The sequence below is a fragment of the Staurois parvus genome, unplaced genomic scaffold (genome assembly GCF_062004578.1).
Source record: "Staurois parvus isolate SC_StPar_1 unplaced genomic scaffold, SC_StPar_1.0 ptg000525l, whole genome shotgun sequence".
NCBI lineage: Eukaryota > Metazoa > Chordata > Amphibia > Anura > Ranidae > Staurois > Staurois parvus.
Window position 1 is genome coordinate 2,711,701 of NW_028318321.1, and position 25,935 is coordinate 2,737,635.

Below are 25,935 nucleotides of genomic sequence, written 5' to 3' on the forward strand. Positions count from 1 at the left end.
CCCAGATTTAGAGAGCCAGAAACAGCGTATGGATTGAGGAACTTGAACTGTTCAAAAAAATGTTTGGAATCCAAAATCATAGAGCAAAAAGGAGCAGGTATGTGCCCTCCATGCTCCCAAGTTCTCTCAGGGTTCCCTCAACCCTCAAGTAGATGTCAGCAGTCCTGAAATAACAGGTCTCCAAAAATATCCCGGTGAACCAAGCCATTCATAAAGACAGGGAGACTGTTGGGGGACCCTGAGAGATCTTGGGAGCGTGGAGGGCACATACCTGCTCCTTTTTCTTCTGTGATTTTGTATTCCAAACTTTTTGAACAGTTCAAGTCCCTCAATTTATATGTTATTTGGGACAGCAATAGGGGGTGCTTTGGCATTCCTGCAAGAAGCAGCACCTCCATCTTCAGTTTTGGAACTTTTTACATGTTGCTAGTTTTTTGCACCATCATTCCTACGTGAGGACAGCACATTTGAAGTCAATTTGCAGTAGCCAGGGACATTAGCAAGTCCTCAAGAGTTATCAAAGTTCTTCAGTTCTGGGCATCCCATCCATCCCTATTTCCTATCTAAGTTCTACCCAAAAATAAAACAAAACATAAACCAAATCCCCTGGACTGATTGAGCCTGAGAAGAGAGTGTAGAAATTCCTGTTGCCAGGACGTGGGTGCGATGCAGGGGAAAAGGCACGAAATCCAGTGGCTCCTACGGGAGTGAGCATTACAGGTGTAATACTCCTAGTCTAAAAATGGATTCCTGTTCTGTTAAAAAAAAAAAAGAGAAAAAAATGGATTCCTGTGGATTATCATCATTAATCTATAAGAACATATAAATTATGTACAGTATATTAAGAAAATGTATGAATGTAGCACCTGCACTCCTTTTTCACTTGTCCTGCCAGGTTAACCCTTATCAGTAGCCTTGCTTCATACCCCAAATGTGTTTTACTGTCCCAAGTTCTTTTTATATGCCAGGAACCAACATGCACCCCTTTAAAGTAACTTCAGACCAGGCTTATAACATTTAATGCAACTTATTTATTGAAATGCAGCACAGTTCAATATGGACATTAGTGATAGCATTCCCTAACTTTCCAAATAAGTACCAAGGAATACCTCTACAAGGAGTTAGTCCATCTCTGAGAAAGCCATAATGTGGAGTAGGGACTGCCATACACTGATCAAAATTTGGCTGGTCCCTGCTGAACCAGACAAATTTCAATCAGTGAATGGCCAGCTTTACTTCGTTTGGTACAGGAGGCTGATATCAAGTCAAATTCAAGTATTTACACTGGATGCAATTAAAAAAATTTAAATGATTTTTTTTTTATTATTTAATTTGTGTTATTTTTATATGTGAGTTCAGATTTAGCTAGAATGTTCAGTGCCAATTTGGAGTTGCTAATTTTATTCTGCGTCTCTTCCTTCTGCATATTCTTACCTGCATGGGAGAATCAACACTAAGCAACTATTAATAGATCAGCTAAAGCACTTGTCTGTCAACATGAAGGCACTAGACAGATTCCACATGCTATAATGTAACATAAGGTACAAAACAGTACATTTTACTTTAGAGTATCTATAACTAAAACTTTTTTTAATTACTTTGGTTTGCTTGGGGTAGGGAACAAGTAATACTCTAGTCCAACCTGTGGAATCCCTAGGGCTCTTCTAGAGGCTGCTTGATCAAACTGTAGTAGTAGATTGATTTCCTGCCTAATGGTGCCTCTATAGTTCTGGTACCAACACTACTTGGCTGAGCCATCAGCCTTGGAACAGTGGAGCTTTTTGTCTTTTCTCTAAAACCACAGACCCCAGTGATAATGTTGGCTGTCTGTAAGTGGGGCATTCATCCTACTGCCCACCATTTAAAGGAATGTTCTTCCTAATTTCCACCAATGTATGGGGAAATCACTTTTGTAATCACACTAATCACTTTTGTAATCAGAATTCAGTCTGCTGATAATTAGCTCAGTTTTATTGACCACCAATGTACCATGAGCTGCAGATATAATCAGGGGTTCTCTGAGACTTGAACAAGGTTCCTATATGGTAAAGGTTGATAAAGACTGTCCTAGTCTTTTTTTTTGCATTACCTATTCCGGGTACATAACAAGAATTGTGAGCAAATCTTTCTAAATCTTCTCTTAGCTGCCACTACAACAGGCGTGTATTCTGCTTATAATGTCATATACCTTCAATGCTAGCACATTCATTATTTTCAGGTATTTTCCCATGCAATGACAACAGCTCACGTTTGCTGGAGCAATGATCAGTGGTAGATTGAATAGGTAGGTAGAAAGAGTTTTGCACTCATGTGGAAGATCCTAAAGAAGTAGTTAATACTAACCTGTACAGTCCAGAAACAACTGGGAAAGTAAACTTTAGAATTTGATTCATTTTGATGGCCTGCTTAACTTTTCTTTGCTCCGTTTTTAATTAATCAGTTTTCTTTGACATACAATGGAATGCATTTATGGAAGACTCGGCACTGTTCATTCGAGGATTCTTGAATATTTTTCTAAAAAATATTACATATTTAGTATTAGTTGGTTTGGTTCCTGGCTGCAACAATTGCGCATTAACCTTTAAGAAATGACAGTATGCTTTATAAGGTAAGGAAATTGGCTGCAGAGCACACTGAAATCTGGATGATTAGTATTAATACTGTATAAAACTTTTGTATTACTTGCTTCTTTGTAAACTTGTCAGCAATGTGAGGCTGAAGCATTAAATTTCATGTTGCTGCTCAGTTTCCCGGGAGGCCTACGCATCCTGTAACAAGCCTGATATTTAGCAACTGCAGAGGCATATCCTATATAAATATATTTCTAATCTAATGTTGTGCATAATGCATTGCCCCATCTTTTGTTTTGCTAACAAATGATGACTCCATACCCAGAGGCTGAGATCCATTTCACGTCTTTTGTTATCAGCATAGTGCCATAGTCGAAGTATGGGATGAACAGGGTTCTCTTAGTTAAACTCAGATGATGTTAGAATTTTTGTGTTCAAAAACTACAACTTTGCAAACTGTGCTAATTTTATATATTTATATTTCATTCACAGATATTGTCCTACAAATATAGGCTACCTAGGTACAATGGGAAACTTGGAAGGCTGAAAGCCACTGAGAAAAATGGCAGATGTCTACAGTATTTTCAATATATGAATCAGAGCATTAAGAATGGACTGTCATGGTCTGTTATGGACCTGTCTCCAAGACAGCAAGGGGCTGTTTTACTGGTTCCCCCTTTCCAAAAAGGGTCCTTGTCAATTGTGGAGCATTAACAATGGTACTACCATGTTCTTTCCTGGACCTTTCTCTGAAGCAGCAAGGACCTATTTTCCTGATCCTCCCTGTTCTGCAGTTTCTTTTATGTTGCAGTATTGCAGCAACTATCTGAACTACAAATTTATAATAGAGTGAACCAGCTCCACAGCCATATAGAGTATTAGAAATGTGAGAGCATTCTTATCTGCCATGACTGCTAGTTAGCATGCCATTTTCCCTTTAAGGTTGGAAAGTGCTTGGCTGCAATGGTTGGCCAGAACACAAGGGCATAACTAGAACTATACAATGCAACTACTTTGAGGCTCATTGCTGTCTGGCTATACAATAATTTATGCAAGTTACAATGGCATTTGATTTGCCCTTGAGGGTGCCCTGATGTGGCTGCGCTGACTTGAAGAGTTGCAGCTGTGCCATGGGTGCTGGAAATCTCTCCAGCCTTTAGCACTGAATTAAACCAGATGTGATCTCTACCCAACAGTAGTACTATAGTCCCAACCTGACTGGGAGAGAGAGGTTGGCGTGGGAGCATTTGTTCATGTAAGTAAACCCTGACCATCACTGCTGGAGGTGGTGTTTGTTGTTATTGTTCTAGCCAGCCACTAGCCATCAATGCTGGGGGAGATAGGAGGTATTTATTGTTTCAGCCAGCCACTGACCACCAATACTGGCTTCCTGCTACACACTACCAATGATGGGGGGGGTTAATGTTACTACCATTGACCGCAAATCAAAGGCATATAATTGCAGCCACTTAGACCAGCCACGAGGGTTAATATTGCCATCAATGACACCATTGCTAGAGCCTATTTTACTTCCAAACTACAAACCCTACACTATAAAGCAACACCCATTCTATTGGTCATGCCTCCAGGGGATCAGGAAGTGGACGTGATGTCTTCAAGGAATCCCTCCTAACTATTTTTAAATGTATTACCAATGCAGAAGATAGCTTATCTGGGCTGCAAAAAGTTGCAGCTGTATTTACAGCTGTTTCTGTCTACCCCCCCCCCCCCCCTCCTCCCCCACCAGCTATTTCTGCTCCCTGCTGTGCTTACTGTTTAACATAATGGTTATTACTGATAATTATTTTGATGTATGGGAGCAGGTTGTTAAAAAAAAAATAATTCTCCAGATTTTAAACATGCTAAGTATGCCACTGTCTTGTGTGGCTTTTGGGAATGTATCTGGTTGTACAGACTTCCAACTAATGAAGAAAACCATGAAGAAGCAGGTTAGGGGTTGATCTGCACTGGAGAGGTTTGGCATATTACTTAACTGATGGTGCCTCTAGTTTATACTTGAGGCTGAATGTCTATCACCACTGACTTACATGTTTTTCTCTTTATTCACTTTTACTTTTTCTGCAGCATCTTCTCTTCTTTCTGGAACTGTGGTGATCCCAGTGGTTTTTTTTTTTTTTTTTTTTTTTTTAGCTTATTAAGTTTTAGTTCAAATCATCTTAATTGACTTCCTTTAGCAATCTGAGAAACAACCTCTTCTATTCTTCCCATTTTAGATCTATAGTATATTTGTAGAGTTTTGATATTATTATACTGTTTTACTGTTTAAAATTTTCTCCTCTTCTAGTGATGGAGATCTATGACTCCACAGTGGAAGGGAATTAGTATAATACTGTAATAAAAGTTTCCAGCAGTTTCTTTTCATGTCTATTTAAATTAGACCTAAAGTCATATACTGCCTCCATTGCTGCCTGCTATCTTTAAAACTAATAGGAGCAGATTAACAATTACCTGGTTCTGGGTATATCTGTTCTGGTATATTGTTATTATTAATAATACTAATAATAATAAACAGGATTTATATAGTGCCAACAGCTTGTGCAGCGCTTTACAAAATGAAGGTAGACATTACAGTTACAATACAATTTGATACAAGAGGAAACAGAGGGCCATGCTCGTTAGAGTTTACAATCTTTCTGTACTACTTCCAGCTATCAGCCATGAATTTTATGTGAGGCAGAGGCATTGATTATAAGTAAATGGACATTAAGCAGCAGCACTCTCCCCTCATGTAAGCATGTTCATTGTTAGATTGACAACACTGTACTTTTGTAAAGACTAATTGTGTTCTTTTTTTTGTTTTCTACCTCAGGTATTCAGGAACAGTGAAAGACCAAACCTACATTATTACCTTCCTTATAACATGTTTTGTGCTACCTCTGCTGCTTATATTTGTGTCCTATGGAAAGTTAATGAAGAAGTTGAGAAAGGTGCGTAAATCTTGCTAAGGGAATAAAAGTATGAGAATACCCTGAGTAAGACTCAAATGGACAACTGATACATTGTAACCCTTAATTCCAGTATTTTGCACCTGCAAATCTTATGTATCACTGACAGATCGTGTTTTCAGCATTTCCCTTACTGCTGTACTGATTTAGTGACTTGGATGCAAGACTAAGGAAATCTGGAAACCGTGATTCTTTTACGTGAGCGTTGTCAGCTCTGTCATGAAAATTTTTAAAAAAATGCATGACAACTGAATCCTTTAATATCAGTTCACATCATTTTACACATCTGTCTTCAGTTCAGTTTACATTAGTTGTGATATTCTGGGTTCTGGATCGCCAGCCAACTGACTTTGTAAAAGCAAAAAGTCTTTTTTTTTCCAAAACAGAGCAAACATAAAAAGCTTTCTTTATCAGAAAAAAAGGCAGTTCACACACTGGAACAATGTAAAAACTTTGGCTCACCTCCAGTAAACCTTGTTTAAAGTCCCCACCTGTGTCAGGGGGTCCAAAGAAATGGGCACCACAGCTCAGCCACAGCTCATGAAAAGATCTCACCTCTTCCTGCAGGCATGCCCTGTTCTACATCACACCTCACTGTCACCTGCTGACTGCTTACTTGCCTTTTTCAGACCTCTCCTTTAGGTGGATTAACCCTTTCAGGACCAAGATACACATAGTCAGGTTTAGAGGCTCTTTCCCATCCAAAATCTCTGTGTGCCTCAGATTTCTTGGTCCCATTTAGGGATTTACCAATCCTGGGGAATCTGCAAGCCAGTTTTTCTCTTTTACTTGCCTTCTGGAACCCCTCACCCTGCAAAGGTGATATACCCTGAGTACTTGTCATCCCCTAAAGGGACCACAACCCAAACAAAAGAAATGCATACCTACCATCCATGTTGTCCTGTATACAGTATACATCTGTTTTTTTACATGTCCATTTTTTTAGTTGTTGAAGAAACAAGTCATGTCATAAAAGTATTATCAAAAATGTTTCTTATAAATAAATACACTAGGTGGCGCCATCCACACCTACAAATTCATAATAAAAAATATAATATGTGTATAAAATAGTAATAAGGGAAGCAGCTCTTAATAGAGTGTAAATATTCTTTTGATACTAATATTAATAGAAAGGCGCTAAAGCCCTGTGGCTAATAACTAGTCCATATTAGAAAAATGTATGAAATAATATAGAAATAAATACACACTTGAATAAACACTACAGCCCAAAACATTGTAAAGTACCCATACATTTTTTTTAAACGCCCTTTCAAAATATCAGCGATTCAACTATTTACCCAATACTGGTGTCCAATGTAATAAACAACTCCTCACCGCCAATGTGCAGTAGAATGAGAGGCTTACTAGATCCAATCACAATCCACGCTTCTCATATAATCAAATGATAAAGGGAACTGGCACCACCAGAATCTCCAGATCTAGTTCAGGCAAACCATATAGACCAGGCAATGGTGAAAAAAAGCGCAATCTCTCCACGACCCCCTTCTCAAACTCATAGCATGTATGACAATACACACATAAAAAGAGTGACGTTCAGTGGGAATTGGAAGTGACGTCAACGGCCAGGCCTCAGTGCATTTTGCAAAATCACATTATCAGGAAGCTCAGAGCTCCCTGATCTGTTCCCATTGAACGTCACTTCCGGTGGTCTGGAGTCTGCTCATGAAATGCACTGCGGCCCTGTTAGAAAGAGTGGTGACGTTGCGGTTCTCTCACATTCTGCGATTATCCAGTGCCTGGAGTGGCACTTGTTCATTTAATTGGATTTCGGTCTTGTTTTGCACAATTTTTAATAAAACGTACTATGCTATGGGAGGAATTTGTTCTCTTTTTATGTGTGTATTGTCATACATGCTATGAGTTTGAGTAGGAGATCCTGGAGAGATTGGTCTTTCTTTCAACATTGTCTGGTCTATATGGTTTGCCTGAACTAGATCTGGAGATCCTGATGGTGTCAGTTCCTGTTAGTATTTGATTATATGAGAAGCCAGGATTGTGACTGGATCTGGAAAGCCTCTCATTCTACTGCACGTTGGTGGTGAAGAGTTATGTATTACATTGGACACCAATGTTGGGTGAATAGTTGGATTGCTGATATTTTGAAAGGACTTTCAAAAAAATGTATAGACACTTTACAATGTTTTGGGCTGCAGTATTTATTCATGTGTGTGTTTATTTCTATATTATTTCATACATTTTTCTAATATGCACTGTAGGAGGAGTTTACTTTCTGCTCTAGGAGGATGCAGGACCACTGACCTCTGTGTGGACAGTGCTGATTGACCCTGCGCTGATCGCATGCACTCTCCCAAGAAAACAAAAAACTCTCTAACAGGGGCGGACTGACAACTCATGGGACCCCCGGGCAATAGGGGATCATGGGGCGCTTGTGTCCTTGCCCAAACTCAAAAAAGCCTATGAAAAAGGTACCAGGGGCATCTCATGGGGCCCCCTACTGACTCCAGACCCTCGGGCAGTGCCTGAGTTTCTATATGGTCAGTCCGCCCCTGCTCTCTAACAATACATACTAAATTGAGCATGTGCAGAATGGCTATAGGATCAGTCTGTCTTATCAGGAGATAGGATGAGGACATTTGACGAGGAGGAGGAGCAGAGAAGACAGGGTCAAACAGCCTTTTTACACAATGCAGAGGATTAACCCCTAAGGTTCCACAGTGAGTATAACAAGCATGCTTTACTGCATATGCAGACTGATTTTACTGTTGTGAGTTTAGTAACACTTTAATGACAAAACTCCAATAATCTATAAATCAATATTTACTCTGCTTTGTGCTAAAAGCTTGGTCAGTGGATTTGAGTCGAATAGTTCTATACTAGGTTTATTAGGAAAAATCTCAACACAGAGGAACTCAGTACTACAAGTTTGTTAGAGGTTGGATAGGAAATCAATGCTTGTTAATAGCTAAGGAAGTCTGTGCAGAGTTAATGCTGTTCAGCTAGAGACGACATGTTATCCCTATAGTATGGTTCTACTTTTACACTAGACAGTGTGCCCTTTACCATTGAGTAACCCCCAATCAAAACACAAGCCCACTGCCCATATGAAAGAAAAATATATTTGATGTATATTTTAAAACATATATCTGAAATGCTACAATTTTGGCCATATTCAATATATTTCAAAATATATTTCAATAAATAAAAAAAGATAATATATATATATATATATATGTAAATATATATATACTGCATGTTGAAATGCATTTTTATTACAGCGTATATGTGAAAAATATTTTTAACAATACATGTCAAATATACAGTATGTCTTTAAAAATACAAATCTACATTTTTTGGATGCATTTACAAATATACAGTATATGTAAAAATATTTGTTAAAATTACTTTTTTATATGTTAAAAAAAATCTGAAGAATATATTTAAAAAATACATATTTTTTAAAAAGCAAATGTAAGTGTGCATGTGCTATACCTGACCAATCCATGTAGAAGCCTTGCATTTTTTTCAATAAATTCAAAGTGTTCCCTGACTGGACAAGGTGAAGATCATGACATCACTGCCCTACTCTCCACATTATCCAATCAAAAATGCTTTCCATTCATTAGGAAAATGAGAAGTGTCCTTTGAATGGTGCACACCAAGCACTTGGCACAGAACCTGGAAGCTAGCAGCAATCACTGGAGTAGTAGTGTCTACTACAGTGATTTCCAGCATTCACAGTTATCCCACAGGTATAGCACACACATTTACATTGGTTCAAGTTGGATCTACTGTATGTAATCATGCAAAAAAAGCAATAGTTGGAAATTACAGTAGCTTTATCACATCATACAAATCTATTTTTTAATGCAAGCAGGATGAATACCTGAATATGATTTGGTATTAATGCCCTGTACTACAGAGCTCAGTTATTCAGCAATGATCAGTCAGTTGTGCTGCTGTGCTCATGTGCTTGTTTTAGTGATAATTTCATGGTGGATCATTTTTCACAGAGTAGTGCATGCACAGCCAACAGGCATTCAGGAGACGATACAGCCACCTCCTAAATGCCTTTGTTTTTTACAGCTAAACTGGCTGTTTGAATAGGAACACCAAGCCACAAGTGCAAGCCTAGCATTTGGATTGTGGATCCAGAGCAGCCCTATTCACTTGTATATGTCACATTCGGTGGTGGTCCTACTGAACATGAGCGGGGGGATAATTTTAGCTGTACCAAAATGCAAAGCAGCATAGCTGCAGCATGTGTACATCCCTACCTGGCTGCCTTTGCAGCTTAAGGGGAAAGGGGGTACAAATGCCAGAACCCAGAAGTGTTTGGTGCAGGACATTACATGGCAGGTCAGCAGAAAACATTTAACTGAAGGTTTGCTTCAAGCATCGTGACAGTAAAGAAAATAAGAATCATGACATCATTCAATCTTTTCATACAGGTATCAGACACTCAAGGCAGACTGGGTTCTACAAGAAAACCAGAGAAAGAAGTCACTCGAATGGTAGTAATAATGATCCTGGCCTTCCTTGTCTGCTGGTCACCCTATGCTGCTTTCTCTATCCTCGTCACAGCACACCCAACGATAGAGCTGGATGCAAGACTATCTGCAATCCCAGCCTTCTTTGCAAAAACCGCTTCCATGTACAATCCCATTATCTATGTCTTCATGAACAAACAGGTATGGCATGTATGTTCAGTACTAGTTTCATATATAGTGTTTCCTTTTGCAGAAGAATGGAAATACCTACTCTATGCACATGTGACCACTAATGGACCTAGATGCAACAAAGTCCTCCCTCCCCAGAGAGTACTTCAGAAAGTGTTTGTGTTGTATTAGTATGGTACTTCATGTCTGCACACATCGGTGTCAAGAAACTCCATGAAATAAATCTGAATTGTATTTTTTACATTTGTGTTCAAAAGTCTGCATACCCTTGAAGAACTGGTAATATACAGTGTGTACCATTTTAATGAAACATGAGTGAGCAGGCAAAAAACATTTCTATTATTTCTTACGTGATTCATATTCAACTGTAGGTGATAACAGAATGGCACAATCATAAAACAAATTGTGGCAACAAGTAAGCAAATGAAATGACCCCTGTTCAAAAGTGTCCATTCCCTTAGTTCTTACCACTATGTATTGCCCTCTTCAGCATCAATGACAGTGTGCAGTCTTTTGTAATAGTTGTCTATGAGGACACAAATCCGTGCAGCTGGTATAGCTGCCCATTCATCTTGGCTAAAATACCTCCAGGTCATGCAAAGTCTTTGGTCGTCTTGCATGAACCACACATCTAAAATCTCCCCTTGATGATATTAACCACTTGCCCTCCAGAGGATTTACCCCCCTTCCTGACCAGGCCATTGTTTGTGCAACAGTGCTGTGTTGCGTTAAATGACAATTGTGCGCTCATGCAACGCTGCACTCAAAGGAAATTCACGTCCTTTTTTTCCCACGAATTGAGATTTCTTTCAGTGGTATTTGATCGTCTGTGCATTTTTAATTTTTTTCACTATAAAAAAAAGACCAACAATTTTGAGAAAAAGCAATATTTTTGACTTTGTGCTATTAAACATGTCCAGTAAAAAAAAATGTAAAAAATCTAATTTTGCCATAAATTTAGGCCAAAATGTAATCTGCTACATGTCTTTGCTAAAAAAAAAAAATCACAATATGTGTAAATTAATTGGTTTACGTGAAAGTTATAGTGTTTACAAATGACTGGAATTTTTTTGTATTTTATTTTTATTGTAATGGCAGCAATCAGTGACTTATAGCGGGACTGTGGGGGGCATTCTGACACTGGGTTAACGGTGTGCAGTGTGTGTTTTACTATGTGCTGTGTTCGTGTGCTTCACTGTAAGCACACTGCTTTGCATGGCTGTGCTTGGTTTACAAACAGTTCTCCCCGTCGGAGATGCTCGGCAATCACCGGGCACCAGCGAGTAATCACTGGCTGGGACCCGGTGATTGACAGCCGCGTCTGCGAATGGCGGCACAGGTAGGGCGCGCTCCCCCAACCGGAGATGCAAAATCATGTATATACACATGATTATGCACACTCATGCCACCCTGTAGTAGTATTCTGCTATAGGGTGGTCGGGAAGCGGTTAAGAACAGGAGACTGTGATGGCTACTCTGGAACCTTACCTGCTGTAACCACTGGTGGGTCAACTTGGCCTTGTGCGTAGGGTCTTTCTTGTGCTGGAAAGTTCAGGAGCCTCCCAGGGGCAGCTTTCGTGCTGAAGAATGCAAATTGTCTGCCAGTATTTTCCGATAACATGCTGCATTCATCTTGCCATCAATTTTCACAAGATTTCCTTATGCCTTTAGAGCTTACACACTCCAAAACATCAGTGAGCAACCACCATGCTTCATACTGGGGATGGTATTCTTGCCACTATAGGCCTTGTTGACCCCTCTCCAAACATAGTGTTTATGGTTCTGACCATAAAGCTCTATTTTGGTCTTATCACTCCAGATTTGAGGTGTGTCAAGGTGTTGTTGGGCATGTTGTAACCGGGCTTTTTTGTAGCATTGGCGTAGTAAAAGCTTCTTTCTGGCAACTCGACCATGTAGCTCATTTTTGTTTAAGTATCGTCGTATTGTGCTCCTTGAAAAAAACACTCTGTTTCCAGAGCAGTCTGTATTTCTCCTGAGGTTACCTGTGGGTTTTTCTTTGTATACCAAACAATTCTTCAGTCATATATTTTTAATATCAATGCCAAAATTTCACGATTTCTACCAAGGTATGCAAATTTTTGAGCACAATTATATATGCTTTGTCTTATTTGGTGAGGAATGTTAGTTATCCTAATTTTATTCCTTATTTTTATACTTTTATCACTCACCTTATATGGTTAAACACACTTTTTGCAGAACTATAAGGTCATTATGCTCTAGATAAGGATTTTTGATGTGAAGTTTCCAACTATGGCTTTCCCTGGAATGTCAAAGTTTCTGTTGCCTGTTGCAAAAGCACTGCAAGTGCAGGCCAAGAAATTCTAAAATACCTAGACTTTGCAGTGGTTGCCAATGATGACTTATGGCTGAGGCAGTGTACACCCATGGATCTTCACCCAAGGACTTTGCCAAGCACCACCCCACACTATCTATCCTCTATTATAATGGCTGATGCAAGATCAAAGTATATTTGCTCCAGTCACAATGGGGTTGATTTACTAAAGGTAAATAGGCTGTGCACTGCAAGTGCACCTGCAAGTGCACTTCAAGTGCGCTCCAAGTGTAGTTGCTTTAGATCTGAGGGAAAGCTCTGAAAAGAGGCGCAGCTCTGCTGATTTCTTACAGCCAATCATTTGCAAGCAAAAATGCTTTTTTTAAATTTTCCTTGCATGTTCCCCTCAGATCTAGAGCAACTGCACTTTTAGTGCACTTGCAGTGCACTTCGAAGTGCACTCCTGGTGTACTTCCAGTGCTCAGTCTATTTCCCTTTAGCAAATCAACCCAATTGTCTCACTAGTGGACCCTGAAGACCTGCACAAACCTCAATAATGTTCACAAGCCTTCTAACCACCTTTAGCAGTAAGCAATGTATGTTACAGATTCAACCTTATTTAATCTAAGGGTCCCTGTGTAACTGCAATCACTGTATTGCTATGGGCTCTCCACTGGCCATATCACAGTCAGTATCAAACACTTTATTAGTAGCACGCTACCTGTAGACTTTTCCATTTGAAAGGGATTTCTGAATGTTTGCTAATTGCTCCCAAGTGTGCATGTCTCAGTAAACATGAAATGCTGAAGAATTAGGATTTGCAGCTAAGTGTTTGAAAAAAATAAAATAAATCAAAGTATTGATCAACTCTTAAGTTTAGACTATTATAGATTTTAGATACTGTTATGGATGGTAATTACCACTGTAGAAAGTAAGTGATTAATAATTTGTTCAAGTCATTAGACAGCTTTGTCTACAATTACTTTTTTTTTCTTCTAGGTTTTTCAAAAAGGAAATATGCTAAAAAACTCCAGAGTAGCACATTGTCAATAAGTGACATGGCAGTAGCTTACAGAAAACACCATGCCAACCTTAGTCTAAGCTGTAGAGACAGGGATAGATTAATAACACAAGCCATTTACAATATATTAGTATCAAGGATCTGTTAAAATGAGAAGGCAAGTTTTGTCTGAAAAAAGCATCCAGTTTCTAAAGGGATGAAGGGGTGACTACCCACTCTAATTTCCCGCACTTCCCCCCAAAAAATCATTCTAGTGTTCAGGGATTATTATTAGAGATGAGCGAATCGAACTTGGCGAAGTGGAATTAGTTTCGAATATTAGGAAAAATTCGATTCGCACCGAATCCGAATATTAGCAAACTTCGGATGCGCGAATCGAATTTTTCCCGATCGGCCGATTTTCATCCCTTCTACAGCCGGCAAAAAGTGTCCCTGCAGAGAGCTCCGCTATTTCTGACAGTTCTCTGACAGTTCCTTCACATTTACAGCGGTTGAAACATTGTATCTATTTGTTTCCATTTAGGATACAGATATTTTTATTCGGAAACAAATAGATACAATGTTTCAACCGCTGTAAATGTGAAGGAACTGTCAGAGAACTGTCAGAAATAGCGGAGCTCTCTGCAGATACACTTTTTGCTGTACTGGAATTCTTCTTTTCATTCTTCTTCTTCTTCTTCTTTTCATTCTTCTTCTTCTTCTTTTCATTCTTCTTCTTCTTCTTTTCATTCTTCTTTTCATTCTTCTTCTTCTTCTTTTCATTCTTCTTTTCATTCTTCTTCTTTTCATTCTTCTTCTTTTCATTCTTCTTCTTCTTCTTTTCATTCTTCTTCTTCTTCTTTTCATTCTTCTTCTTTTCATTCTTCTTTTCATTCTTCTCATTCTTCTTTTCATTCTTCTTCTCATTCTTCTTTTCATTCTTCTTCTCATTCTTCTTTTCATTCTTCTTCTTCTTCTTTTCATTCTTCTTTTCATTCTTCTTTTCATTCTTCTTCTTCTTCTTTTCATTCTTCTTCTTTTTATTCTTCTTTTCATTCTTCTTCTTCTTCTTTTCATTCTTCTTCTTCTTCTTTTCATTCTTCTTTTCATTCTTTTTCTTCTTCTTTTCATTCTTCTTTTCATTCTTCTCATTCTTCTTTTCATTCTTCTCATTCTTCTTTTCATTCTTCTTCTTTTCATTCCTCTTCTTCTTCTTCTTTTCATTCTTCTTCTTCTTCTTTTCATTCTTCTTCTTCTTTTCATTCTTCTTTTCATTCTTCTTCTTCTTCTTTTCATTCTTCTTCTCATTCTTCTTTTCATTCTTCTTCTTTTCATTCTTCTTCTTCTTCTTTTCATTCTTCTTCTTTTCATTCTTCTTTTCATTCTTCTTCTTTTCATTCTTTTTTTCATTCTTCTTCTTCTTTTCATTCTTCTTCTTCTTCTTTTCATTCTTCTCATTCTTCTTTTCATTCTTCTTTTCATTCTTCTTCTTCTTCTTTTCATTCTTATTCTTCTTCTTTTCATTATTCTTCTTCTTCTTTTCATTATTCTTCTTCTTCTTCTTCTCATTCTTCTTCTTCTTCTTCTTCGTCGTGCCCCGTGACTGCCCAAATGAGTGAAGTGTGCGGTGATTCTAAGATCGACGGCACTCATCTGCATGTCATACTGACTGACAGTATTATTTCTCTTCCCCAGCAGACTCCAAGGGCATTTAAATTAAAGGTACAGTGTTCTGCACTAATATAAAGGCTCTCTGAAGCCTAGAAACCCTTTTAATAAGTTAAATTCGCAATGAATAAATTCGCATCGAATCGAATTTCTTCCGCAAATTCGGCGAATCAGCCGAATCGAATTTTTGAATAATTCGCTCATCTCTAATTATTATTCTTGAATATGGGAATATTGTGAGGGAGCACTTTCTGGACTGTAGGTGCACCTTGACAATTTACTCATATTCCATGGCCTTTATACAAGCATGCGGTGCTGTCACTGGACCTTTTGTCTTCCACAGGATGGATGCTCATAACATTATGGATCCTGCAACATGTTTACCACCTGGTCAAAAGTATGACTTTCTCTAAATATGAACCTATTCAGCTGCAGTAAAGATGACTATCCAGATTATATTATTCTAACAATCAGTCTTGAGCCTTCAAACTCTGCTGTTACTAAGCAAAGCACACTTCAGATCTCTGCAGTACACATTTGCCTTAATCAGGGAGGTGCCTACATAGACTGCTGAACATGCAGCCTTCATCCTACCAAGAAGGTAGTCTGTTTGCAACTGCTCTGGCTAGGGGTCTTTCTGAGTTTGACCTATCTATTAATGCCCTAAATTTCTGTAGATGTGTCCATAAAAAAGGAAGGAAGATAATAAAAATACTTTAATACAGATTTTACAAGCCTGGAAAAAGAGGTAAAGAAAAGGAATATTTGCAAGGGAGGACTGGGGACATTTGGCCTGGGGGGTAAACACAATCAGCCAGCCTTTTCTTGGTAGAACAGACTGCTGTGAGCTCAAAAATGTGTATCTCATCACAGGTCAGAACAGGGATCAGGTAGCTGTATAATGAATACTTAGTATGTGTCATGGGCTGCAGGTCCTACTCTGATTGAAGTCTAAACAGGGGAATGGAAAGTGGGAAAGGTCGACGCTCAGGATAATATCCAACCATAAGCTTCTTTATCAAATAATAGCACATACAAAGCTAAAAATATCTGACGTGTTTCAGACAATCAGTCCTTAGTACAATTAGCTTTGTAGATGCTGTTATTTATTAAAGAAGTTTACGGTTGGATATTATCCTGGGTGCCAACCTTTCCTGTTTTCCTCATTGATTTTGGGGGCATCGTCCGCTTCCAGGTCTGAGCACCGGGTGGAGCAGTAATTGAGGGAGGTTTGTAGTGTCCTTTATACTTGTTTTTCCTTAAATAGGGGAGTATCTCCACTCACTGGCAACCAGCCCAACATGTCTTATTAGTGTAGCTCTACCTCCTTAGGAGTCGCTAAAGTTTTGGGTCCCCTATAGTTCTGCACAGCCAGGCAACACACATTCCTCACAGACTTGCATCCAGGAGACAGTAACCAGTCCTTGAGTTTGTTTTTTTAAAAATTGTATTAAGGGGTGTTTGAAGTTGGATAGGGTAATAGGTGTAGGGGATGCTCACGGAAACTGCAACTGAGGACAACTTCCTGGAACCATGTACAAGACTTTACACACCAAAATCTCTTCTTGAAGAGCTCTCCAGCCTCTCCTGCCATACCACCCCACATAATTCTCCTCTATCCAGCTGTCTGAAGGAATCCCTCAGCAAGGGGATCCAGTGCCTGCTTCTTTAAGATAAACAGTCCTGGGTAAGGAACTAATCAGGTTCTCCACCAGAGTGTTCCTTTTCCCTTTAACTGGCCCAGGGGGTGTACGATTACTCATTCAGTCCTGTTCCTAGGGTGGGTTGGTAGCTGCTTAAAGGCCTTCCACTGTGCTGGCTCCTTCCCTGCAGCACAGGTGGCCCTTGCTCTGGAGGCCAATGAGGTCTGAGTTTTCCTCTTTTCCAGCATCCCTGCCTGGAGGTGGGCCCCTTCCCACTACTTCTAGAATCTTCCTCAAGACTCTAGAGCAGGGGGAGGTATCAGGGAACTGACCTGCAGAACCTTTCTGCCCTGACCCAAATTCAACCCTGCTAACTATTACACCCAGGCTGCTACTCAGCCCTCCTTACTAGAAAATGAACACCAGCTCCCTCTGGCTATCTAGAGGGGCGCTACATTAGTATTTACCCATGAGCAAATGACCACCTAACCCCTAGCCTAATTCTTCTCTGAAATTTTGCTTCTAGCCTGCCCAAGTTGTGCATTTATTGATTAGAGGCAAAGAGGAGATCTTTCAGGTGTATCAGATGTTAAGTGGACATAATAGTTTTACTATTAAGTGGACCGAAACCTAACCAGATGACGTAGTTTGCTAAAGCATTGTTTGTAAACAATTGTATTTTTTCCTAAATAGCAGCTATCCCTATTTGTTTATCCTTTCTGTGCTTTTAGGTACTGTTCACCAGGCCTTTTCAGCTACTTCTTGTGTGCATGCACTTACTCAAGCGTCGACTGTGCACCATTGCTCTGGGCCAACTTCCCTATATTGACTGGACTGGACCAAGCAATATGTGTTGGCGCATCCATTTATAGTGTCCGCCAGGGATGTATGTGACAATTCAGGGGAACAGTTGTGAGACAGTTGTTACCTCATAGCAGGAAGTGCCTGGACAAGGGCTGTAATGGCAAAAGCACCAAGTAATATATTAAACAGATTTTGACAATTTTTTAAATTACATCAACATTTTAAACATTATATGAGATATGCAATTGGATTAATATCCACTTTGCTGGCCAAGGTATAAAAATAAAGAGTAGCTCTATTTATGAAATGCAATTTATTTTAATTTGTATAAAGAGTCATATGGTAGGGCTGACTTAATTTGCCTTCAAAGATTCTTTCAGGCCTGCATAGTAGTCTAGAGGAGTGGGATAGTTTCCACATCTAATAGGAAAGAATCCTTGTCAGTATGTAACATAAAACTATTAGATTGAGGAGAAAAGGAAGTTTCTAAGCCATGATTAACTCCATAAATATGACATTAAAAAAGAACATACAGGGACTGTCATTGCTGACCTTCTTTCTGAAATGCTAGCTCTGTGCTTGTCTTGTGTCTTTTTGGAAAGATTTCTTCTCATATCCTGTCATGTCTTCAATGGAGAGGAAGACATAAAAAAAATCAGAGATTCTATTCTAGCCCTTTCTACTCTATCAAAACTCTTTAAATATTTGCCTTGTTCATAGTTTGATCAAATTCTTGCATATTTATACTTAGAGTTAACACTTTCCTTCTTTTCACAGTTCAGAAGATGTCTGCTTCAGATGTTCCATTGCCACGACCTGGAACCTAAAGAGTCCAACAATGCAACCTCGGAAAGAGCAGTGCTGAATCGCAATGGTGGAGAAATGCATGCCATAGCAGCGCACATGACATCCAACAGGAAGACTGAGGAGGAACAGAGCAGCTGCAATTCTTTTGCTCAGCTGCCCATAACGGAAAACAAAGTATTCCCAATGTAACCTGCTTGGGTGCAAAGTGTACCACACCAACAGAGAGCTGCTACATGCACCATCTTCACAAAGGAAGACGTGGTCAGGAGAATACATAAGACAAGATAAGGCCTTATATTGAACAAAGATTTGTGGAAACATTTTGGCAGTTTGTGTTCATAATTAGTGCTCAGTTGTGACTTGGATAGTTAGATAATCAACATGCATTTGAATGCCATTTGCTATGAAAAAAAAAATCACGTTTAAAGGTCAATTTTGTAGATGACCCTGAAAGGAATCATAAGTAGATTAGTTATTTCATATATACATGTGGTCTTCAGAGTTTTCTAAATTTGGTAAAATTTCTACTGTTCTTTTTAGAATTCCACTTCAACACAGTTACATCTTCTGTGGACTGCACCAGCAGGTAGTTTTTGCAAGTTTTTTGCTCTTTGGGTCTCCATTAGGGAGATTTGCCGTTACTGCCTTAGAGACAGCAGACAGTAATTAAAACTTACTAGGGGCTCTAATCTTTCAATACTCATTACTATTTATCTACCATAGAAAGATCGCCTGTAGGGCTCCTTGAACTATGGTGAAAAGGCGCTCTGGCTGATGAATGCATGACATAATTTTAAAGAGGTATTTTTCCAGCTTTATAAATAGTTTAGAGTAAAGGGGAAGCTATTAGCTATCCCTGCCTATGGGGGTAATTTAAGGATCTATACTGAAAACTGGGCTTCATTGCAAAGCCAAAGGCTTGCTTTAATCTCCCACTCTTCCCCATTATATACTTACTTGTCATGTGTTCCTCTGCTGCTCCATTCAGTGACAGAAGCCAAAGGAAATATCAGGTAATTCCAAGTATAGAGATGAAGGAGACCAACTACTTTACTGGCCCAATCATTGCATGGTGTGTCCATAGCCCTGTGTAAGCTGCAACTCCTAGGTCACACAGGACTTCTCTTGGCTGAATTTAGTGGAGGGCGTGCGAAAGGAAATATGAAATATGCTGCTGTAAAGGGCTATGGTAAAGTGAACCTTTTGCTTTTCCCTATATGGGCAAAGCACAGGTTCATCTTAAGTAATGGCTGGGGGTGCAATTACTGATCTTGAATGGCTTCCATTCATCTGGCCCTAGACACCTTCTTTGATTATGTTTATTGTCATGGCTTCATTGGAGGGTTTTATCTTGGAAGCAGTTGGCCTCTGTTGACTTTTCTGCGGTCTGATGCCTGTTCGGAACCTATGGTTAAGATAGGCATTTAGGAAAGGTTATGATAGCTTGATGTTCATGTTAAGTTCAGATGTAAGCTGTTTGTTAATATGGCATAATATGTATAGTGTTCAGTAACTCTATACGTGACTGTCTTGCCAGTCACTGAGTAACAGATGGTGAGGGGAATTGCCCCTGGCTGGGACACAAACAACTATAAAAAATGTATAGAAGTTCTAACTGCTCACAACTATTAAATATTAAGGAAAGGGTTTAGGTTGAAGGTTTGCTTTAATTCTGAAACTGGAAGTTGTACGGTCATGGAAAGTTGCACATCTCAATCCATTAGTTTTGTGAGTATTCATTCCACTTGTTCGAACATTCAGTAGTAACATCTACCAAGTATGACCTTGAGGTAACAAAAGCGAAACCAATATAGGGACAAGTAAGGATGGATGCACACATTTACAATTTACTGTTTGCAAGAAGGGATCCAGACTCCATCCCATCTGTTCTGGATCCGGAGCTCAATCATACAAATAGTGAGCTTTATCCCATGTAAAGAACATGCCAATTTTAACTAGACAAAGACTGTTTAGACCTAAACTGGGGACTACATGAGTGGTATATTGTGCCATTGAAAGGCTTTGTTCCTTTAAAAATGCCAGCTGGTTTCTGTTATGTGTTTTTTGCAAGTGGGATCATGTTTATATCTCGTATGCTGGCTATACACCTTGCAAACTTATTGAACAATCTTCATTAGAGCTATGAAGAGTTATGTAATACAAGAACCCACCTAAGTAGACACAAATATTTTAGTAAATATCAAGGATAATAAAGAGATTGTGTATTTAGATTGTAAGGTGTATGGCCAGCACTAGCTATTCTCGTGGCAAAATGAATTTCATTAAAAATTTAAACAATATTATTCCTTTCTTCTAATGACTCCTCCATAATGTATATTAAACACATCCTTTGAGAGTGCAGCTGTAATGAAGTAGACAAGAAGCATGCAGATAAATTCTTGACAAGTGATTCAGTTGAAGGGAGCTACATAAACCTCCGGTAAACTTCCTTTAGGCTGGTAGTATATTGACTGTATTGCAGAATCTACAGTATTTCAAAAAGGAATACTCTCCGGCTCTTATACAACCTTCCACACCCATCCAGCATCCAGTGTATGCCACACAATTCCACAATATTGATTAGAATGTAGTAATGTGAGGTCATCTGTGTTTTATTTTCAGATCTGAATGAAAAATCAGACAATAGGGGAGATTTACTAAACTGGAGCACTCAGAATCTGGTGCAGCTGCGCATGGTAGCCAATCAGCTTCTAACATCAGCTTTTTTAATTGAAAGAGAAGAATGGGAATTTGTTTAATTTTAAAATTAAACTTACTTAGATGGATGCTGCATCTGTTCCCCGCCAGCTCTAAGGGTGAGAACTCAGAGGTCACATGATTGCTGATCTCTGAGTTCTCCTCGCTGCTCTGAGCAGAGAGCAGTGACTGTCAGTCACCACTGTCTGCTCTGGCCCTCCCTGCACTCTCTGGAGCACTGGGCTGTGGAGGGGGAGGGAATGGCTGGCTCAGGCTCTCAGCGGCTTGCTGAGAAGCTGAGCCAGGTGCTACTCCAGACTCTGGGGTGGATCCCGACTTTAAAGTCGGGATCTTTCCCCAGCAGTGTATGGGCTGAGTGATCTCAGCCGACACCGGGCTTCAGCCTAGTGTCAGCTGAAAAAAGGTCACAGGGGTACTTTAATTTCCTTTAGATCTATGAAAAACTCTTATATCTACTAGGATGGTCTGCCAGATTGCTGTTTGCCATTAAATGGTCATACGTGGCTGGCAGGTTTTGGGAATTTTACATATTTTTGTAGTTTTATTGAAAGATGTTTCTGAACATTAGAAATTGGTTAATGTGTATGTATAGCTGAATTTTTTTTAGAAAAGGGAAGGGTTAGTACCCCTGTAAAAATTTTATTGCTGTCTATGTCCCTTCTGTTTGTCCAGGTGACTATTATAACATGAACTGAACGTGAGGGGAAATTCTAAATATTAGAATTGTCACTATAACAAGAGATAATAGTAAATGGGGACACCTTGTTCTGGAGACAGTTGTCTAAGAGGGGAATTCCCCTCACCTTGTAGAATTTTCCTTTCACTTCCTGTTGGGTCTCTAGGACAGGAAGTGAAGAGAAATCTTCCCAATGGCAAAAAGACAGCAACATATAAACGGATAGGTTTTAATTATTCCCTACTCTACTCAAAACTAAAAAAAGTTTTCATTCTATAGACACTGTATGGTCCAAATCAAAGTGAAAACCACAGAACTAATGCCCAAAACATCTAAGCCATATTCAGTTTTTAGTCTATACCCTGCACAGGGAAATCGACAAAGAAATGGTCAAATGTTAGTATGTGTAGTACCTCCCCTCCGTGGTTATAAATTGGTCCCAACACTGTGCAACTGTATAAAAAATATAATGAACCACTGTTCCAAATTTTTCAATACTTTGATAAATTAGGTAATGGAGGTATATGTACTGTAAGCTAAGGGATGGTTATGGATGAATTCTGATTTGTATAGCTTTTAAATTGGCTTCTAGAAATTTGGATGAATAAATGATTCCTTTTATCATTCAGTACCTTTTTATCTGTGATTAATGAAACGGAGGGTTGTGTAATGTCCGTGGTGATGTTGCCAACAATTAATGACAATTTTCATGACTTATACTGCTATTTTCACACATCCATTAGCAAAGGTTGATTCTACAACTCCTGCATGGGCAAAGCTCTGTTTGCCTTAATCTCTTCCATAGCCTAAGACACTCAGGTGAATATTGGCTTGCAGGGCTTATCTATGGGCTATGATAATGAACAGTTCTGTCAAAAGAACTTGTAGGAAAATCTCTGGGTGACAGGTACCAGTTCCTCACTTTGCTGATTGGATATAGTTACATGATATTAGCTGACACATTTAAATCTACAAAGGACCACATCAGGTTTGGGGATGGGTAGATGTCTTAACATCCTGTTTTCTTGGTGAAACATCTATCTGTCCTAATAACTGCATGTGGTCAATTTAATCACAGTATGGGTTATTTACTGATTCAGAACAAATGAGGAAGGGTTGTAACAGCGCAAACACTGCAAAGTCCTGGGAAATGGTAGTACGGGGTGATCGAGTTATTAGTGGCTACTGTATGAAGGGCGTAGGATTCCATGTGGCACTGAGGGCAAGGCTTCCAAATAAGCTGTAGCAACCTCTGTAGATGAGAAAAGGAGAGAAGCGCCTCTAAGTGCAATAAGTCTTTTTATTCGTCTAAATGTAGAAACACTCACATGTGTGAAGTAATCATAAGCTTAAAACCCGTGGTTAACAATAGTTAACGGTGGGGTGGTAACCCGGGTGAAGAGCCGTCATCTTACTGCGATGTGGGGAGGTCAGCTCTCGGCTGGAACAGCGTGCTGGCTGGAGGGGAACAGCGGTGAGGCCGGCCGGCGTGCACGTCCTCCTTTAGAGCCGGATGGAATGCACGCTGGAACGTAGCAGCGGCGTGGCCGTGATGACGTCAGATCCCAGGGTGCACTGCGAAGCGTTTCGGAGCATGCGCTGGCCGTGGAAGGCGGAAGTGCGCTCCTTTTTCAAGCAGCTGCTTCATGATCTGACGCCATCACGGCCACTCTGCCGCTATGTTCCAGCGTGCGTTCCATCCGGCTCTGAGGGAGGACGTGCACCCCGGCCGGCCTCACCGCTGTTCCCTTCCAGTAACCACGCTGTTCCACCCGAGAGCTGACCTCCCCACATCGCAGTAAGATGACGGCTCTTCACCCGGGTTACCACCCCACCGTTAACTATTGTTAACCACGGTTTTTAAGCTTATGATTACTTCACACATGTGAGTGTTTCTACATTTAGACTTCAATAAAAAGACTTATTGCACTTAGAGGCTCTTCTCTCCTGGGTTATTTACTGAAACTGCAATATGCTAAATCTGGTGCAGCTCTGCAAAGAAACCAATCAGCTTCCAGGTTTTATTGTCAAATCTTAAATTAACTAGCTGATGTTAGAAACTGATTGGCTACCATGCACAGCTGCACCAGATTCTGAGTGCACCAGGAGAAATCTCCTCCAGTGTTTCCCTCTACAAATCCACAGTAGCAATGAAGACTACTTGAAGGACAAGTGAAAGTGAATCTTTTGTTACAATAGTCTTTGAGTGTCTGATCAAATAACTGCTATAGACAAAGTGCTACTGAATGTAAATTGTAATAGTTACAGTAATGTTCTAACATTATCATTATTACAGGTATATATATAGCTCTGGCAATTTATGCAGAACTTTACATAAATTGTACATTCACATCAGTTGCTGCCTTCAAGGAGCTTACAATCTAAGGTCCCTATCTTGCATGCATACATGCTGCAAAATATAGTGTTATAAAAGACTGAGGCTACCATAGCTGTTTTGGACATTTCAGTCTGAATGGCAGGGCAAAACAAAGTTAACTTAACAGAGAAAAGTTAACTTAATTGCCACCCCTTGTCACCACTAGATTTATTCACCTTCCATTTGCTCCACAGCTACTCCATTTGCCTTTCAAAGCAAAGAGATATCCACTACTTCTGGGTAAGGGGGATAATATAACTTCCTCCCTTTAGTGGTAGGAATGGGGTGGCAATTAGGTGAACTTGTTGCTTTGCCATGCACATGTTCACTTTAAGCAACAAATACCTGAAGTAACAATAGATAAGAACCAACATTCTTCTCCAAAGATCAAGTGACAAGAAATGTTTTACATTTGCCCATATTCTTTCAGTTCTGCTAATATATTAGGTAATTAATTGCTTGAATCTGTTACGTAGAACAGTCTGCATAGGCCAAGATTGTGTGCTCAACTGTGCCTGTGTTGATCCTGTGAATATTAGGATTTGACCTAACTCTCCTAAGTAAGGGCTCTAAGGTGAGTACAAACAAAAAAAGAGGACAGTGACACCCCATGCTTCATCCCATTTCGAATGAAGAATTGATGAAGTAGTGTGCTATTGACTCTGGGCCCCCACATAGAAACAATATTTTTTTTCATTTGGTCATTGGGCCTAAAGAACAAAAGACATCATATTACTTGAGGGAAAACACATTTTGCCCATTTGTTACCAATGCAGAATGGGAAAAAGAAATGCAGAATCTGGATGATATAGGCAACTGGAACATCTGTGCTGTCAGCCACTTCAATGCAAAGTTTTTTAATCCAGACTATTTATTTAATTTTTATGAACATGAGTTGAAGCCATCTTATTACTATAGAATACTCTATGTTTGCAATATTTCATTAGATAACATAAACCCCACTTTAATTTCCAGTTCTGCATGTTGGTTTGGTCTGTCCTATTTATGTGTAAAAGTCAACATTGGAAAACATCATTTGTCTTTTTTAAATGTTGAATTTGCTTATAAGCAGATACATTTCCAAAACATGTCTTTTCATTTTATCCTGTATTTTCTTGCTTCTTACTGGTGTTATCACATATGCACATACAGCTCAATGTATATGTAATGGTGTATAAACTCATTTTCATTGTCGTTCGATCACACAGTTGTGTCCTATGTGTTCTTGTAATGTATTTGTGTATCTACTGTTCACAGATGAATACCAAAGCTCTTGCACAAATGTATAATAAAGTGTCATTTTATACAGTAATCAAACAGAGCACCATTAATATTGTTTAGCAAGTACATAGCACCACAATTCCAGTCTATCGTATACCATTTCTTTGGTGTGTTTGTCTGTATAACTTATACGCTAATAAAAAATACACTGTCATGAGATTTAGTCGTGGAGGTTAAATCAATTAATAGACAATTTAATGCATTTATTTAACTTTCGTCCATGTTCTTGAATATTGGCACTCTCAGACAGAATTTATCGACTGCTGATAACATTCAAGATTCATCTTTTTCTTCACGAAGCCTTTCTTGGTGGGTTTGGGTTTCTGGGTACTGAAGATAATCTGTCAGAAAGTATAATGCCCATGTGGGAGATGTAAGACGAAATCTGCTACTCTTTGATTCCTGTGATGCATATTAGCTCCAAGGCCATCACTTATATTGAAGCAGAGCAAGTTAAGTGCTACTGGCATGGAA

At 39.3% G+C, this 25,935-nt stretch overlaps 1 protein-coding gene across 1 annotated transcript in view; it reads left to right on the plus strand.

Moving 5' to 3' along the window:
- The window catches only part of LOC149451693 (opsin-VA-like), an 85,940-nt gene extending 62,833 nt beyond the window's left edge, over positions 1-23,107 (plus strand). The window contains exons 3-5 of the mRNA XM_089690277.1: positions 5,401-5,518; positions 9,967-10,206; positions 18,380-23,107. Coding sequence (XP_089546403.1) covers positions 5,401-5,518; positions 9,967-10,206; positions 18,380-18,598 — 577 coding nt within the window. The 3' untranslated portion in view covers positions 18,599-23,107. The remainder of the gene's footprint in view (positions 1-5,400; positions 5,519-9,966; positions 10,207-18,379) is intronic.
- The last annotated feature ends 2,828 nt before the right edge of the window (positions 23,108-25,935 follow it).